The 17084-nt window shown below is 39.0% G+C and overlaps 1 protein-coding gene and 1 pseudogene across 3 annotated transcripts in view; one reads left to right on the forward strand and one right to left on the reverse strand.

Moving 5' to 3' along the window:
• MTMR2 (myotubularin related protein 2) overlaps nt 1–17084 on the forward strand; it is a 128629-nt gene that overhangs the window by 33617 nt on the left and 77928 nt on the right. For all 3 annotated transcript variants that reach the window (XM_046014971.1, XM_046014972.1, XM_046014969.1), the window contains one exon: nt 13168–13273. Coding sequence is in view for 1 of the 3 variants with exons in the window: in XM_046014969.1 (XP_045870925.1) it covers nt 13168–13273 (106 nt within the window). In the remaining 2 variants the exon portion in view is untranslated. The remainder of the gene's footprint in view (nt 1–13167; nt 13274–17084) is intronic.
• On the reverse strand, nt 906–1067 carry LOC123950105 (annotated as a pseudogene).

A 17084-nucleotide genomic window follows, 5' to 3' on the forward strand; every position in this document is an offset into this window, starting at 1 on the left:
AATGTTCTGAATATATCTGTGATGTCCATCTGGTCCAGTGTGTCATTTAAGGCCTTTATTTCCTTGTTGATCTTTTGCTTGGATGATCTGTCCATTTCAATACAATACAATACAATACAATAATACTATTATTGTATTATTATTGATGTGTTTCTTTGATTTTGTTATTAATTGGTTTATATAGTTGGCTGCTCCCAGCTAGGATATTTAGGGGCATAGATATTTAAAATTGTTAGATCTTCTTGTTGGACAGACCCTTTGAGTATGATATAGTGTCCTCCTCATCTCTTATTATAGTCTTTGGCTTAAAATCTAATTGATCTGATATAAGGATTGCCACCGCAGCTTTCTTCTGATGCCCATTAGCATGGTAAATTGTTTGCCACCCCCTCACTTTAAATCTGGAGGTGTCTTCTGTTCTAAAATGAGTTTCTTAGGCAACATATAGATAGGTTTTGTTTTTTTTATCCATTCTGATACCCTGTGTCTTTTGATTGGGCCATTTAGCCCATTAACATTCAGGGTAACTATTGAGAGATATGAATTTAGTGCCATTGTATTGCCCGTTACTGTATATTGTCTCTGTTCCTTTCTGATCTACTACTTTTAGGCTCTCTCTTTGCTTAGAGGACCCCTTTCAATATTTCCTGTAGAGCTGGTTTGTTGTTTGTAATTTCTTTCAGTTTTTGTTTGTCCTGAAAGCTTTTTATCTCTCCTTCTATTTTTCAGTGATAGCCTAGCTGGATATAGTATTCTTGGCTGCATGTTTTTCTCATTTAGTGCTCTGAATATATCATGCCAGCTCTTTCTGGCCTGCCAGGTCTCTGTGGATAAGTCTGCTGCCAATCTAATATTTTTACCATTGTATGTTAGACTTCTTTTCCCAGGCTGCTTTCAGGATTTTCTCTTTGTCACTAAGACTTGTAAATTTTACTCTTAGGTGTCGGGGTGTGGACCTATTCTTGTTGATTTTGCGGGGGATTCCCTGCACCTCCTGGATTTTCAATTAGCAATAATCGTGCCTCGGATAAACCTCATTGGCTACGATACTGCCACTGAGCAAAGCTGCACCTCCTGGATTTTGATGCTTGTTCCCTTTGCCATATTAGGGAAATTCTCTCCAATAATTCTCTCCAATAGACCTTCTGCTCCCTTCTCTCTTTCTTCTTTTTCTGGAATCCCGATTATTCTAATGTTGTTTTGTCTTATGGCGTCACTTATCTCTCGAATTCTCCCCTCGTGGTCCAGTAGCTGTTTGTCCCTCTTTTGCTTGGCTTCTTTATTCTCTGTCATTTGGTCTTCTAGATCACCAATTCTTTCTTCTGCCTCATTTATCCTAGCAGTGAGAGCCTCCATTTTTAATTGCACCTCATTAATAGCTTTTTTGATTTCAACTTGGTTAGATTTTAGTTCTTTTATTTCTCCAGAATGGCTTTTATATCTCCAGAGAGGGTTTCTCTAATATCTTCCATGCCTTTTTCGAGCCTGACTAAACCTTGAGAATCATCATTCTGAACTCTGGATCTGACATATTACCAATGTCTGTATTGATTAGGTCCCTAGCCCTCGGTACTGCCTGTTGTTCTTTTTTTTTGTGGTGAATTTTTCCCCCTTGTCATTTTGTCCAGATAAGAGTATATGAAGGAGCAAGTAAAATACTAAAAGGGGGCAAAGACCCCAGGAAAATGCGCTTTAACCAAATCAGAAGAGACCCCAATTTGTGGGGGAGGGGGATAAAGGGGATAGAAAGAGGTTCAGAAAAAAAAAAAAGAAAAAATTAAAAAAAGAAAGCAAATAAAGGAAAAATATAAAAAAGAAAAAAATATATATATTAGATAAACTAGTTAAAAACGTTAAAAAAGAAAAGGGTAAAAGTTTAAAAAAATTTAGTAGAAGAAGAAGAAAATTGAAAAAAAAAAAAACCAAAATACTGCCAGACTAAAGAATCATGGGGAGAAAGCCATGAGTTCCGTGCTTTGCTATCTCTTCTTCTGGAATTCCACTGCTGTCCTTGGTATTGAACCTGCTCTCCTTGGTAGGTGAACTTGGTCCTGGCTGGATTTCTTGTTGATCTTCTGGGAGAGGGGCCTGTTGTAGTAATTCTCAAGTGTCTTTGCCTGAGGCAGAATTGCACCGCCCTTACCAGGGCTGGGCTAAGTAATCTGCTCCGGTTCCCTTTCGGGAGCTTTTGTTCCCTGAACGCTTTCTGTAGAGTTCCGGAGGACAGGAATGAAAATGGCACCCTCCCAGTCTCTGGCCCAGAGGAGCCGAGAGCCTGGAGCCCCACTCCTCAGTGCTCCCCCAGAGAACAGCGCCCAATCACTCCTGTATCCCCGGCCTCTGGCCGCGCTCCAAGCTCACCCAGCCTGCAACCCTTTCAAGGTAACCCCGAGCTGAAAGCTCACTCCTCGGCTCTGTCTCTGTAGCTGGCCTCCCCGTTCTAATACCTGCAAGCTCTGCGACGCTCTGACAGCCCCGGTCCTTCTGTGACCCTGTGGGACCTGGGGCCACGCTGACACCGCGTGGGCTTCACCCCGGTTTAGCCTCTGGAGCAATGTCCCTCAGTGGAACAGACTTTTAAAAGTCCTAATTTTGCGTTCCATTGCTCCGCCGCTTGCCAGGAGCCGGCCCCTACCCCCGTGGTCTATCTTCCCGTCGTTTTGGATTCACTTCTCCACCAGTCCTACCTTTCAGAAAGTGGTTGATTTTCTATTTCTAGAATTGCTGTTCTTCTTCTCTTCGATCTCCCGTTGGATTTGTAGGTGTTTGCAATGTTTAGATAAGCTATCTAGTTGATGTCCTGCTACCTGATGTAGTCTCAGCCTGCTACCTTCTCCGCCATCTTGACTCCTCCCCCCAAGAAATGAAATCTTAACAAAAAAACAAAAAACAACCCCACAGTTGGTCAGAAAAGACATTTGGAGAGTAAATTAAAAGATGTTCGAAGTAGAAAGTGGGAAGAATCTGATTCTCCTGATCAGTGGTAACGAACAAGTTTGTATAGCTTTAGTGAATGTAAGCATGCGCTAGAACTAGGTATGGTGGAGAGCTCTGAGACTCCGAAAGCTGTAATGATGAGATTTAATTTGATTTGGAGGCAGTTGGGTGCCTGTCTAAGCACCTTCGTCATAATAAATGCAAGTGCTAAGGAATTGTTGGAGTCATGCTTGAGGAAAATTATGGTTATAGGTTGAAAATATAGTAGGGACAGATGAGACTAACATCTCTGAGATAAATATAGGTATGAGCTTGTTCTGGCTTTTGCAGCCAAGCTTTATTGCTAGAATGATACATGAAAATAGGAAATAAAAATTATATTCAATGTGAAAGAAAAGAAGGGAGGAAGAAGATACAAATTGTTTCTTCTTGGAAATTGGAAATTAGTTCATTGGAGTATCTATTCAGTTGAGGTAAACAGTTCTGGGAAAACAAAAACAGTCCAAATGAATTCATTTATTCACAGTTTTCTCAGAGAACTGTTTTTCTTCTTCTTCTTCTTATTTACCTACTCTGGATCTGGACTGTGCTAGCTTTTCACTTACTAGCTGTGTGACTTTGGGCAAATTACTCAACATTCTCGTTCTAGAGCACTTAAAGCTGTTTTTAAGACATTGGGAAAAGCAGTTTTTAAGAAATTGGGAGAAAGGCCCAGTGTCGCACATTTCTTATGTGATGTCAGAACTATAATCTAGGCCAATTGTATTTTTCGTCTAGTGATATTTCCATCATCCACCACTGCCCTGCAACCCCCTCGCCCCCACTGTTTTTAAGACTGCTGCTTGTCAAAGTTTGGTAGTTGATCTCAAATAAATACTGAGATCTTAAAATTACTAGTATTTTTTCTTTCTTTTTTTTTTTTTAGGGTTCTAAACCTATTATGTTTTTAAAGAAATTTTCAAGTATACAGAGAAGAGAGAGTTGTACAATAATTCTCTGATGACCCATCACCCACACTAAATAGCAAGAATTTGTCATATTTGCCTCATCTCTTTTTCTCATTTTTTTTTTTCTGAACTGTTTTGAAGCAAATCATGTCTTTTCATTCCTTCATACTTCAATGCACATCTTTAAAAGTAAAAACATTTTTTTTCACATAATCTCATAATCACACCTGATAGAGTTAGGAACAGTTCTTTTTATTATGTAATGCTCCTCCATACCCCTGGATGACTTAACAAACTGTAATTTATTTCTTGTAGTTCTGGCGGCTGGGAAGTCCAAGATCAAGTTGCCAGACAATTCCGTTCCTAATGAGGGCTTTCTTTGACTCTTTTTGTCTTCTTGCTATGTCCTCGCATGGCCTTTCTTCTTTCCTAGGTACATTCATTGTTGGGGGTGGGGGAGGATTGGGGAGGGAAGGAATTGGGGGAAAGGGAGAGGTGGGCTTTCTCTCTTTCTCTTCTTCCTATAGGGCCACTAATCTTAATGGGTTAGGACTCCACCATTATGACCTCATTAAATCTTAATTACCACATAAAGGCCTTGTCTCCAGTTACAGTCACATTGGGGGTTAGAACTTCAATATAAGAATTTGGGTTAGAGGGCACCTGGATGGCTTAGTCAGTTAAGCTTCTGCCTTTGGCTCAGGTCATGAGATCAGGGTTCTGGGATCCAACCCATGTCAGGCTCCCGCTCAGCAGGGAGCCCGCTTTTCCCTCTCTCCCCACTTGTGCTCTCTCTCCCTATCTCTGTCTCTTTCAAATAAATAAATAAAATGTTAAAAAAAGAATTTTGGGTGGGGGCACAATTTAGTCCATAGCAATGACAGACTTCATTTTTTTTTCATTTTTTTAAAATAAATATATAATGTATTTTTATCCCAGGGGTACAGGTCTGTGAATCGCCAGGTTTACACACTTCACAGCACTCACCATAGCACATACCCTCCCCAATGTCCATAACCCCACCCCCCTCTCCCAACCCCCCTCCCCCCAGCAACCCTTAGTTTGTTTTGTGAGATTAAGAGTCACTTATGGTTTGTCTCCCTCCCAATCCCATCTTGTTTCATTTATTTTTCTCCTACCCCCCTAACCCCCCATGTTACATCTCTACTTCCTCATATTAGGGAGATCATATGGTAGTTGGACAGACTTCATTTTTAATTGGTATTCACAGGGGGACAGACACCTGGGGGCTCAGGTGGTTAAGTGTCCTTGATTCTTGATCTCAGCTCAGTTCTTGATCTCAGCATCATGAGTTCAAGTCCTACATTGTGCTCCATACTGGCTATGGAACCTACTTTAAAAAAATGGCATTTATAGCGCCAACATGCATGCTTCTATAGTGATGATGATAGTCATTTTTCCTAATACTTTTAATCTAATTCTGCCCAAGAGATATAATTACTTCCTATTTTGTAAATACCAGGTCTCTAATTGTAGTTCTTGCTATTTTTTCCCGCTTAGTAACTCTTTGGTTACAGTCACTGGGGAATTTATATTCTTACTTGTAACTATGTCAGAGCAGAAATAGTGTTAATAAGAGGTGACACAGTAGCTTTGCCATTATAATTGTATTTATGCAGCTAATCTGACTTGGAGAATAATACATATGCAGTAATACTCATTTGTCATAAATAATAACTGACACATGTGCCAGGTATTTTTTTCTTGACACTTTCTGTGTTTTATTGAGAACAAGGAGGGGAAATGTTCTGTGGTAAAGAAAGAATCTTGGAATAGTATACAATAACAAAAATATCTGAGAGGAAGAGCTTGCAGATGATTAAAGGCAATAAAGTGTACAGGTATTTTGATAAGAATACATCTAGTGTACAGTAAAGGAAGAAAGAGTCATGCCTACAAGATGAATAGGGACAAAGAGGGCATGGAAGTCTGTGAAGAACATTGCAGGCAAAATCAGCAGGGGTAGGGGCGCCTGGGTGGCTCAGTGGGTTAAGGCCTCTGCCTTCAGCTCAGGTCATGATCTCAGGGTCCTGGGATCGAGCCCCGCATCGGGCTCTCTGCTCAACATGGAGCCTGCTTCCCTTCCTCTCTCTCTGCCTGCCTCTCTGTCTACTTGTGATCTCTGTCTGTCAAGTAAATGAATAAAATATTCAACAATTTCAAAAAAAATATCAACAGGGGTAGCAAAGGAACAGAGGCGTGAAATGGCTAGAAGATATAGGCCCCCTGTAAGCCATTCCCAGTGGCTTCAAATGAGTTAAAGCTACAGCTAGTTACATAGAACAAGGTCCAGATCATGGAAGACTTCAGGCATTATGCTAAGGAGTTTGGACTCAATTTGGGAGGGATTGAGGAATCACTGAAAATTTAAGTTGGGGAAATGATATGATAAGATCTCTGTTTTTGAAGGACCACTTTGGCATTAGTTTGTGGTGATATATTGGGTGAGTAGAAGAAAGGAGACGGGTGATTTGCTATAGTCCAGGTAAGAGGTGTTGAATTAAAGCAGTAAAAATTAGGATGGAAAATGGATGCATTTGAGGTGATGGGGAGGTGGACACTATAGGACTTTGGATTGATTGGATGTGATGCGTTGCTGAGCACTGCCTTGGGCCTAACTCATATTTCTAACTGTGAGTCTTAAGGGGCCCCAGTTTGAAGATTTCTTCCATAATAGCTAAACTGTAACACAGAGAAGACAGTTATATTGATCCAAATTTAGGGATTAGCAAAGCAGTGATGGCCAATGGATAGGATATAAGGATGCTGAAGGTTTGCTGAAGAGATTATAAGATATTACTATACATTTCAGGCCAGATAGGGAGAGAGGTGAGTGGGAAAAGGAGAGCAGAGAAGCATGAAGGATAATGACCAGTGGAGGGGCTGAGATGATTTGTCTCCAGTGTGTTGAAGATTAGATGAACGAAAGGTTAAGAAAGTGAGATATTTGGAAAGGATACCATCTGTCGGTAGACAGAGTTTGGTTTCCTTGTGTTTAAGATTGTAGACACTGAGTAGTTCCCAGAATGAGGAAATCTGGGTATGACCACAGAAGCACATTGCTGAAGTGGGAACGTGGGTGAGGGGTGTAGGAACTGAGGAATTTTGCAGTAGGTTGTTGCTGGTTTACCCTTGTCGACGTTAAAATTGTCCTGATGGCTTTGGAGCAGAGAGCTGCTTTGGAGAAGAGAAGGTCAGACAACTGAAAAAGTCTTTAGTGAGTGAGCAGTAATTATAAGGTAGGTAGCAGTAATTAAAAGGTACAGTAATAGGGAAGCTATAGACACAAATGCCAGAAGAGGAAGAAGTCTTTTACATGTGAAGATGGAAGAGTAATACTGGTGTGGAAACATGAGAGTGGAGCTGGGGAAGTGCTGGTTTCGCCTTTGGGTTTTGTTAGGTGCTGAAGAAGGGTCTCCTTTAGAAAACGCTGCAGGGGAGTGGGTTCCCGGGAAGAGGGGTCAGCTGAGGCAGAGAGGTGGAGGGAAAATTCCATTGAGGATGTGAGGCATTTGAGTCACTCTGAAATAAAAATTCCGGTGTAAGGTTAGGGCCAGTTAGTAGCTGAAAGAAGACATGAGCAGGGAAAATGGATGGAGGAAACACATAAAGAGGAAGGTCTGGCATTTTTGCAGAGAGGCTCAGGATGACAAGGATGGCAGGAATGTTTGGACCGACGGCAGTGAAGTTTGTGGGCCTAGGAAAAGTGAGGACCAAAGTGGTATTGGTTACTTAATGAGGTTAGCAGACTGCAGTCTTTGCTCTGAGTTCAAATGCCTTGCCAGTTACAAGATTCTTATCCTCTAGCAGTTTATAATTTAAAAAAGAAGAGGCCATGTAACCAAAGAACTCTGGTCTAATGTGGAAAGTGTTAGGTGTAATTATAGAGTATAGGCAGAAGTCTGTGAAAGTGCAGAGGAATGAGAGTTTAGCTCCAGCTGGAACACCAGGGGAGGACTTCTTGGAAAGCTTGCTTTTTAACTGGGTCTTAAAGAGTTGGTAGGATGTCAATAAATAGATGGGGATAAAGAGGCATTCTGTTTTGGAATGGCATGAGCAAAGATATGAATTCAGGGAAATACAGAGCTTGCTTGTGGAATAGTTCATAAAAGATCAACATAGAGAGTTTGACCTCAACAGAAGCAAGGGAGCAATGGAAAAGAGCAGCGGACATTAGATCGTATTATACCAGTGGCCTGTGATGATCAGAAGCATGCACAGAGCCCATCTGACAGGGAAAAAAACCCCACTGAAAATAGAGCTCTGCATTCTAGGGTGTCTGTGGCCACCTCCAGTCTGAGTCGCCATAAAGGGCAGCACTTCCAGAACGTTGAATAGTTCTGTTGTGTGTATGGGCATGTGTGTGTCTGCCGTCATCACAAGAACAGCACTAGGATATACTCTACCCCTGTCTCTTTCAGCCTCTACTTGTTTGCTTGGGGTTTAAAACCTCTTGTAAACTGGTCACGTAGAACTACACAGCAGTGCTTCTTCACATATAACACGGTGGGTCATAATATCTACTACCCATGTTTATGCGTGTCTGGAAAGAGAAGTTAAGAATTAAAAGCTATTTGCCATACTTCTGCTTGAAGGACTGATTCTTTGAATCTGAGACTGCAAGTTATTAGGTATACACCTAGTTTTGTTTGTTATTTTATGTCCCTTAGATATATTTACTTTATACTTTGACTTTAAACAACCCTTTGGTTTCTCAGTGGCGCATGCTATTGTATTTTCTCTGTCAAAATCATTTTTTCTAAGTAATATGCTACCCATAATTCCAAATTGTGTTTTGTTGCCTTTAATTTTATCTTTTCTCAGAAGGTCATATGTTTAAAAAGTAGTATTGCACATCTGAACTTGTCCAAAATAGACTTTATGAGGTGCTGATTGCCATATCATTTAGAATTGTGTTTGGCTGTACAGAATAAAAAACTCCATTACAGTGTTTTTAAAAATTAAACTTCACGGGCACCTGGGGGGCTCAGTTGGTTAGGCATCTGACCCTTGTTTTGGCTCAGGTCATGATCTCATAGGTTGTGAGATCAAGCCCTACACTGGACTCCATGCTCAGCGGGGAGTCTGCTTGAAGATTCTCTCCCTCTGCACCCTCTCTTTGCTGCATATGCCCTCTCTCTCAAATAAATAAATCTTAAAAAAAATGAACTTCATTTTTTTTATATATAACAAAAATTCAATAAATAGGGAGTTGCTGTGGATTCGGCTGCACAGTGATGCCGTGAGGGCTTTATGTTCTTCCTGTTATTTGGGTCCCAGTTCTTAGCAGGTCAGCATGTTGATCATGTTTACAAGATGGCTACAGTATTTCTAAGCTTTACATTCTTGTTCCAGCCAAGAGAAAATGGGAAAGGTTAAGGGCTGTCCTGTTGTTCCTGCTCACCTTTATTATGAAACCTTTGACTTTTATAACTATTAACATAGTTCCTCTTAAATCTCATTGCCCGAAGTTGTGTCACATGGTTCTCCTGGTCACAAGAGAGCCAAGAGCAAGCATGTCATGTTAGACTGGGCACAAACTGTCCTAATCAAAGTCAGGAAAAAAAAGTTATGTATGTATATGGAATAGGCAACAAATAATGTCTCTCAAAGTACTGTGCCTAAAGTTTGATTATTTTACCTGTTATTTTAGCACAGATGGCATTTAATTAGTGAGAAGTTGGCTACAACAACAAAAAAGAAAAAAGAAGAAAGGAAGAAAACATTTCTCTGTCAGTTTCTCTATCTTTACATTAAAAAATTAGATAATAGAATTTCTTGTGACTACTCCTTTGTGTAATATTACAAGTTGTTGGCTCTAAACAAATAACGACTACACTCATACCTTGAAATAGTTAATAAAATAAATACATGTTTGCATTTGAAAAAAATGTTGTGAAGTGTTCCTACTAGAATACTGTTTTTAATTCATTTAAGTGAATTTATTTTGGGAGAGATGATTTTCCCATTTTATGAATATATAAAAACATTTTCCAGGGCACCTGGTTGGCTCAGTCAGTTCATTGTCTGCCTTCAGCTCAGGTCATTGTCTCTGGGTCCTGGGATCGAGCCCCAGATAGGGCTCCCTGCTCTATGGGGTGCCTGCTTCTTCCTCTGCCTTTGCCTGCTGCTCTTTCTTCTGTCAAATAAATAAATAAAAAATCTTTAAAAAACCCAGACATTTTGTAGATGGCATGATCTTACAAATGGAGAACTGTAAAGGCTTTACCAAGAAACTGTTAAAACTAATAAATTAAGGAAAGTTGCAGGATACAAAATCAACATGCAAAAATCAGTTGTGTTTCTACATACAACAACTCTCTAAGAAAGAAATTAAAATAATTCCATTGTGGTAGCATAGACAAGAGTAAAATACTTAGGAGCAAATTTAACCAAGGAGGGTAAAGACTTGTACAAACTGTAAAACTATGATGGAGAAAACTGAAGTCATAAATCAATGGAAAGTTATGCTGTGTTAATGGATTAGAAGAATTAATCCTAAGATGTCCATGCTGACCAAAGTGGCCTATAGATCCAACACATTCTCTAATAATTCCAGTAGCAATTTCCATAGAAAAAACAATCCTGAAATCATTGTGGGACCACAGAAGACCCCAAATAGCTAAAGCAATCTTGAACATGAAGAACAAAGCTGGAGGCATCATACTTCCTGTCTTCAAACTGTATTGCAAAACTGTAGTTATCAAAACAATATGGTCCTGGCATAAAAAAGAGACACATGGATCAATGGAACAGGATAGAGAGCCCAGAAATAAAACCACACAAATACAGTCAACTTGTGTTTGAAAAGGGCCAAGAATGTACAGTGGTTTTGGTAAAAATGAATATCCACATGCAAAAGGATGAAATTGAACCCTGATGTTACACTATACACAGAAATCAAACAAAAATGGATTAAACATTTAAATGTGAGGCCTGAATATTTAAAAATCCTAGAAGGAAACAAGGGAAAATCTCCTTAGCATTGGCTTTAGAACAGTTTCTTGGACTTGACACCACTAGCACAGGCACAACAAAAGCAAAAATAAACTAGTGGCACTATATCAGACTAAACAATTTCTCTGTAGCAAACGAAATAACAAAATGAAAAAGGGACCTGCAGAATATGAGCAAGTATTTTCAGACCATAGATCTAAGAAGAGGGGGATGGGGAGATACTGAGCAAAAGGGACCAAGTGTTAGATATAATGTGAATAGTTCCAAGGACCTAATGTATAGCATGGTGACTGTTGTAATACTGTACCATATACTCTTGAAATTGCCAAAATAGATGTCAAATTTTCTCCCCACAAAAAAAAAAAAAGTAATAATGTGAGGTGATTGATGGGTGTTTATGTTGGCTTGATTGCGGTACTCATTTCACATTTCAAGGTGTATACATATATCAAAACATCATGTTGTACACCTTAATGTGTCCTACATAGTTCTCCTTTAACAGTCACTCCTCAGTAAGACCTAAAAATATAACAAGAGAAAATGAAGTGACGGTTTCTTTTGGAGAAGATGGTTTTCACATTGTAGAAATAATTTAGTTATTGTTACAGGCAGGTTTATGGTGAACAAATTTTAAAATAAAAATCTGGTTTTTAAGTTTCACATCTCAAGATGGTTTATTTTATCAAAATCTGATGAAAAAATTTTGACTTCCGGTGTGAGGAAGCCTTTGAATATATTGGGAGTGGAGCTTTAGAAAAATATAATTTTTAATCAGAACCTTAAGCTTCAATTCGAAGTGTCTGAGATTTTTTTCCATTTTTTTTTTTTACTTTAAATGATTTTAACTTTGTTTTACTGATAAAAGGAAATGATGTAAATCATTCAGTTTGTGGTATAGGCATATTGTCACTGTGTTTTAGAATTTAACAAAAATAATACATGTTAACAGTATATGTAGACACTGAGGTGGATTTTGTGGAAAATGAAGACAGTTCTTCCTTTTGGGGTAGTTAAATTAATTAAATTGTGATTACTTAATGAAATGAAAGAAGTAGATATTTAAGACAGGCTTATATAGAATTTGATTTAGTGGAAAGATACAGGTGGAAAGACAGGCACCTATATCTGTTCCACTTCTCTAGCCCTGTGAACATTTTGTAGTTTCTCAAGTGTTCTGGGCTCTTCAGTCATTCAGGATCTTTGCAGTGCTTTTGGTTTGTATGTTTTTGGAGTTCCCTTACTTGTTTGTCAGCTTGGCAATTTCCTGTCTTTCAAGACTCGGTTCAAAAAATATCTTCTCTGTGAAATCTTCCCTGAAGTTCCTGGGGAAAGTTGGGTTCTTCCTTTGCCTTTCCCCCACGGTCCATTTTCTCTGTTTCTATCTCTGTCTCTGTCTCTATCTCTGTGTTTCTCTCTGTGTTTGTAGTGTGTTAACCTCGAAAATAAAGCTTTCAGTTTTATTACCAGCAAAATGGATTTATCGGGAATAGCAGAATTGCAGTTTGAGACATGAGCATTATGGCACAACCATAGGCAAGTCCAGAGAACAAAGGAGAGGGATGCTCTTTTATGTGGAAAAGGGGGATACAGAGGAGCAGTTATATACTTTGTGTTAGAAACACAAAGCTCATTGGACTAAACTGGTGTTTGAAGTGTAGTGGCTTTAGTTGGCTGAGTTGTGACAGCTTCTCTTTGGCGGGACTTTTGCCAGGCAAGGAGAAGATCTTCCTCCTCCTGGGGTGGTAAAATAGAGGCTTCTTCCTGTTGGGAATGCAGAGGACTGCAGAGAATGGTAGGGCGTGAGAGATCCCCCCGCTTCTTGCCTCCTGACTATTTTAAAGGGGGCTTCCTTTCTTCAGTTTCACAAGGGTTGGTATCAACATCACAACACACCATTTATTTACTTGTCTGTCTCTGCCACAATTTGTGAACTTTGTAAACGTGAGGGTTTTATCCTATTTATCTCCAAATCTTAGAGCCTAGTGTAATGGTTTTGTATATTGGATCATTCAGTGAGTGTTCGTTGGAAGGATGAAGGAGTGGATGGTTGAACAAAAAGAATTAGCCCCAAGTTTATTCAGGAGTACTTGGGGTCTGTCCAGAGGGACTGTGGTAAGAATACTTAACCCTGCAGGTACAGGGAGTTTGTAATTTATCAGTATTTGAAGACAGGCTTGAATAGACAAAGTAGGACTGGTTGACAATGGAAGTTTTAGTAAATAATGGAGTTATAATTAGTAGAATTTCTGAAATTGTGTTTTAAAGCCCTCATTTTTGAAACGTACTGTGCTTTTGTATTTTGTAGTGCTTCCACTTCTCATTCAGAGAATTCAGTGCATACAAAATCAGCTTCTGTAGTATCATCGGATTCCATTTCAACTTCTGCAGACAACTTTTCTCCTGATTTGAGGGTATGTATGCCATATTTTGATGTATTTTTTGTTAGCTGTTTGTGGCCAACACTATGAGTATAACCTTGCACTGAGTAACCAGGAGATCTTAATGGAGTAGTCTCCCAAGACCTCTGTCTTTATAATATAATATATCCCAGAACAGGCCCCAGATCTGGAAATCTTATTTATTTGTAAAAGAAAAATGTGAAATTCATTTCTGAGTTTGATGACTTTGAAGTTCTTTGCAAAAAGATAATTAGTGGGTTTGGTTGTCATGTCAAAGATGTTCACAATTACTCCCATAATGGTGGCCAATAATAGCTAACCTTTTTTAAGTACTTACCATATCCCAAGTGTTGTTCTAAGTCCTGTAATGAAATATCTCTTGTAATACTTCTTCCAATTCTGTGAGGTAGAGACTATTTTCATCACTATTCTAGGGATAATAATAACTCATAGAGCTTAATACCATGTCCAAAGTCTCATCACTAATAAATTCTCTGGCTAGTCTAGCTCACGTAGTCCAGTTCTGGAGCTAAGTCACTTAAATATAGTGTTGTAGTTGCTATGCATCTCATTATAGTTTAAGTATTCTTGTATTTGTTCAAGGTCTTATTGCTATGAAATGAACCACACCAGTGATATCCTGTAGCACTTTGATTGTTTTGGATTCATCGGCCTTTCTACAACTGCTTATCTTTGAATGATGGAGAAAATGAATTTCATGTGCAGTGCTAACCCTTAAACCTTGGAGTCTTTTTATCCTGACCAAGTGGCTGCTTTCCCAGTGGTTATACTTCCACAATTTTAATGAGAACATTGTTTATATTAATGAAATCATTTGCTGTTAAACATATACTGAGACTGTATCTTTTTTGTGTTACATTTTCAAAACAGAATCCAACAGATGTAAGAATACAGATTACAAACATCTGTAAAGTCTTCCTCTTTTTTGTTCTTGTGTGTTGTGAAATGTCATAAAATAATAGTTTGGGTATAACCTGACTTTAAACATTACTAAAAATAATAAAGATTTATCTTTATAGTCTGGATATATTGTGCTAATTATGAAGGCTTCATAATTAGCTATTGTTGCATAATATACAATAAGGGCAGGGTTCATCATTAATAATGATGGATATAAATCCATCGTTCTCTCTCCTTAATTCATTGCTATTTAAAAATTTATCTTTTGGGGCACCTGGGGCTCAGTTGGTTAAGACGCAGCCTTTGGCTTAGGTCATGATGATGGAGTTCCAGGATAGAGTCCCGCATTGGGCTCCCTGTTCAGCAGGGAGTCTGCTTCTCCCTCTGACCCTCCCCTTATGCTTTCTCACTCTCTCTCTCTCAAATAAATAAAATCTTCAAAAAAAAAAACCTTTTATATATGTATCTAATTTTTGTTTATTCATTATGTTAATAGAAATCCATTGAAGGCCTGTGAATTTTTTTGGGCTACTTCTAGGCAGATTACATTAGTTAAAAATACCATTTTTAAAAAAGATTTTATTTATTTACTTACTTATTTGAGAAAGAGCAAGTGACCAAGGTGGGGGGGGGAGCAGAGGGAGAAGAACAAGCAGACTCTGTGTTGAGCGTGGAGCCTGATGTGGGGCACAGCACCTCCTCAACCCTGAGATTATGACCTCAGCCAAAGCCAAGGGTTGGATGCCCAACCGACTGAGCCAGCCAGGTGCCCCACATCGTTTGCTTTTAACTTCGTGTTGTGATGATAAAGAACTCCTACTAGGAATGGGAAAATGTCACTTTTGCTTTTAGCTATGCCTGCATTATTAATATTCAATCTGCCATTTCTTGCCTGAAATAAAATATAAGTAAATGGTTCAAAATAAACCATTTTTGTGTTCTTGTGAGGGTTAAGTTAGTTAAACTACTTAACTAGGCACACTTGTGAATCACAGCTGAAAGGTGGCCTCTGCTCTCAGCTTTTTTGAAGGCAGGTCTCCTTCATTTCCTTGGGACACCAGACTTATAAATAAGAGTGACTAACTTACATTGGGACAAAATGAGGGTCTTAATTTTAATTTGTATATTAAACATTATAATTTATTTCTTTTATTTTTATTTTATTTTATAATTTATTTTTAAAACTTTAGAACACTTTTTGATTTACAGAAAAATTGCAAAGATAGTATGGGGTTCCTATGTACTTGACCTCCACTTTCCCCTATTATTAATGTCTTATATTTGTATGATACATCTCTCAAAAATAATGAACCCATGATACAATTAACTAAAGCCCACACTTTTTTCAAGTGTCTAGTCTTTACTTGATTTCCTTGTTTTTGTTCTAGGATCCCATCTAGGACATCATATCACATTTGGCAGTCATGTCTCCTTAGGTGTCTCTTGGCTGTGATAGGCTTTTAGACTCCTTGCTTTTGGTGATCCTGACAGTTGTAAAGAGCACTCATCAGGCATTTTGTAGGATGTCTGATATTTTACCCGTAGACTGGGGTTACGTCTTTCGGGGAAGAAGACCACAGAGGTAAAGAGCCATCTTCATCACATCATGTCAGGGGTACATACTGTCGACATGATTTATCACTGTGGATGTTAACCTTAATCACTTGGTGGAGGTAGGGTTAGGGGTTTTCAATGCAAAATACTTATTTTTTTTCCCTCCCCTTCCTCTTTATACTGTAGTCTCTGGAAGGAAGTGGCTATGTGCAGTCCGCATTTAAGCCCATCTTGTTGAGAGTGGAACATCTACATACCTTTTTTGTAATTCCTCTGCCTGGAGATTTGTCTTTGTCTCTCATTTATCACTTTATGCAGCCATTTATTTATATCAGTATTTACTTACGGATACCTATTTTATATTTTGGATTTTAATTCAGTACTACCTTGTTGCTAAGATTGTTCCAACTCCAAATTGAGAGTTACTTCAGTCAGATCTTCTGTCCCTTTGATGTATTCCCATCATTGTGTTTGTTTTGTTTTGTTCTCAGCCCTGTGTTACTTTACTAAGTAAGCACTACAGGATACTCCAGCCTCATCTTGATATTTCCTGCCTCAGTTTTAAAATCATCATCCATTTCTCAAGGAGCCCAGGTTTCTTTTATTGGAGAATGGTATTAGAAACCAAGATCTGGGCACTAGGCTTTCTTCCTTTCTTCCTTCCTCCCCCCACCTCCCTCCCTCCCTCCCTCTCTCTCTCTCTCTCTTTCTTCTTTCCTCCCTCCCTCCCTTTCTCTCTCTCCTCCCTCCCTCCCTTCCTTTCTTCCTTCTCTTTCTTTTTTATCCCTTCCCTCCCTTCCTTTTTCCTCCCTTTCGCCCCTCCTCTCCTCCTTCCCTCCTTCCCCACCCCATCTCTTCCCTCCCCTCCCTTCCTTCCTTTCACCAAAAAGGAACAAAGTTATTTTACTTCTGAAACAAAACGTCATCTGCATGCGTTTTATTTGGAGGTGATATCATGGGCAGGGTGATCATATATGCACATTAGTCTGGAGTAGTCTTATTTTATGCCTGTTGTCCCTTCAGGTTTAACATCAGATACAAAAATGTACCAGATTATTGACTTTCTTAGCACTTTGGAGAACCAGGGGAATCTTCTGAAATTACATATCAGCTCCATGACTGTCGGGATTCTCTCCATTAGTGCCTTATGAATTTAGCATCTTTCACAGCTTAGAGGGTCCCTTGGAAAATCTTTATGAGATGAATGAAGAGACAGTTGTTAAATGTTAAACTGAAGAGAAGATGGTTTTGGGCAACAAAGGTTAATTGTGCTTTCCATAGTAGCATGTAGGCTGCCTCTTAGCCCGTTCCCTCATTTTTAAAGTTACCTTTGATTCCTAGTCTTTTT

This window comes from Meles meles, chromosome 8, assembly GCF_922984935.1.
Source record: "Meles meles chromosome 8, mMelMel3.1 paternal haplotype, whole genome shotgun sequence".
NCBI lineage: Eukaryota > Metazoa > Chordata > Mammalia > Carnivora > Mustelidae > Meles > Meles meles.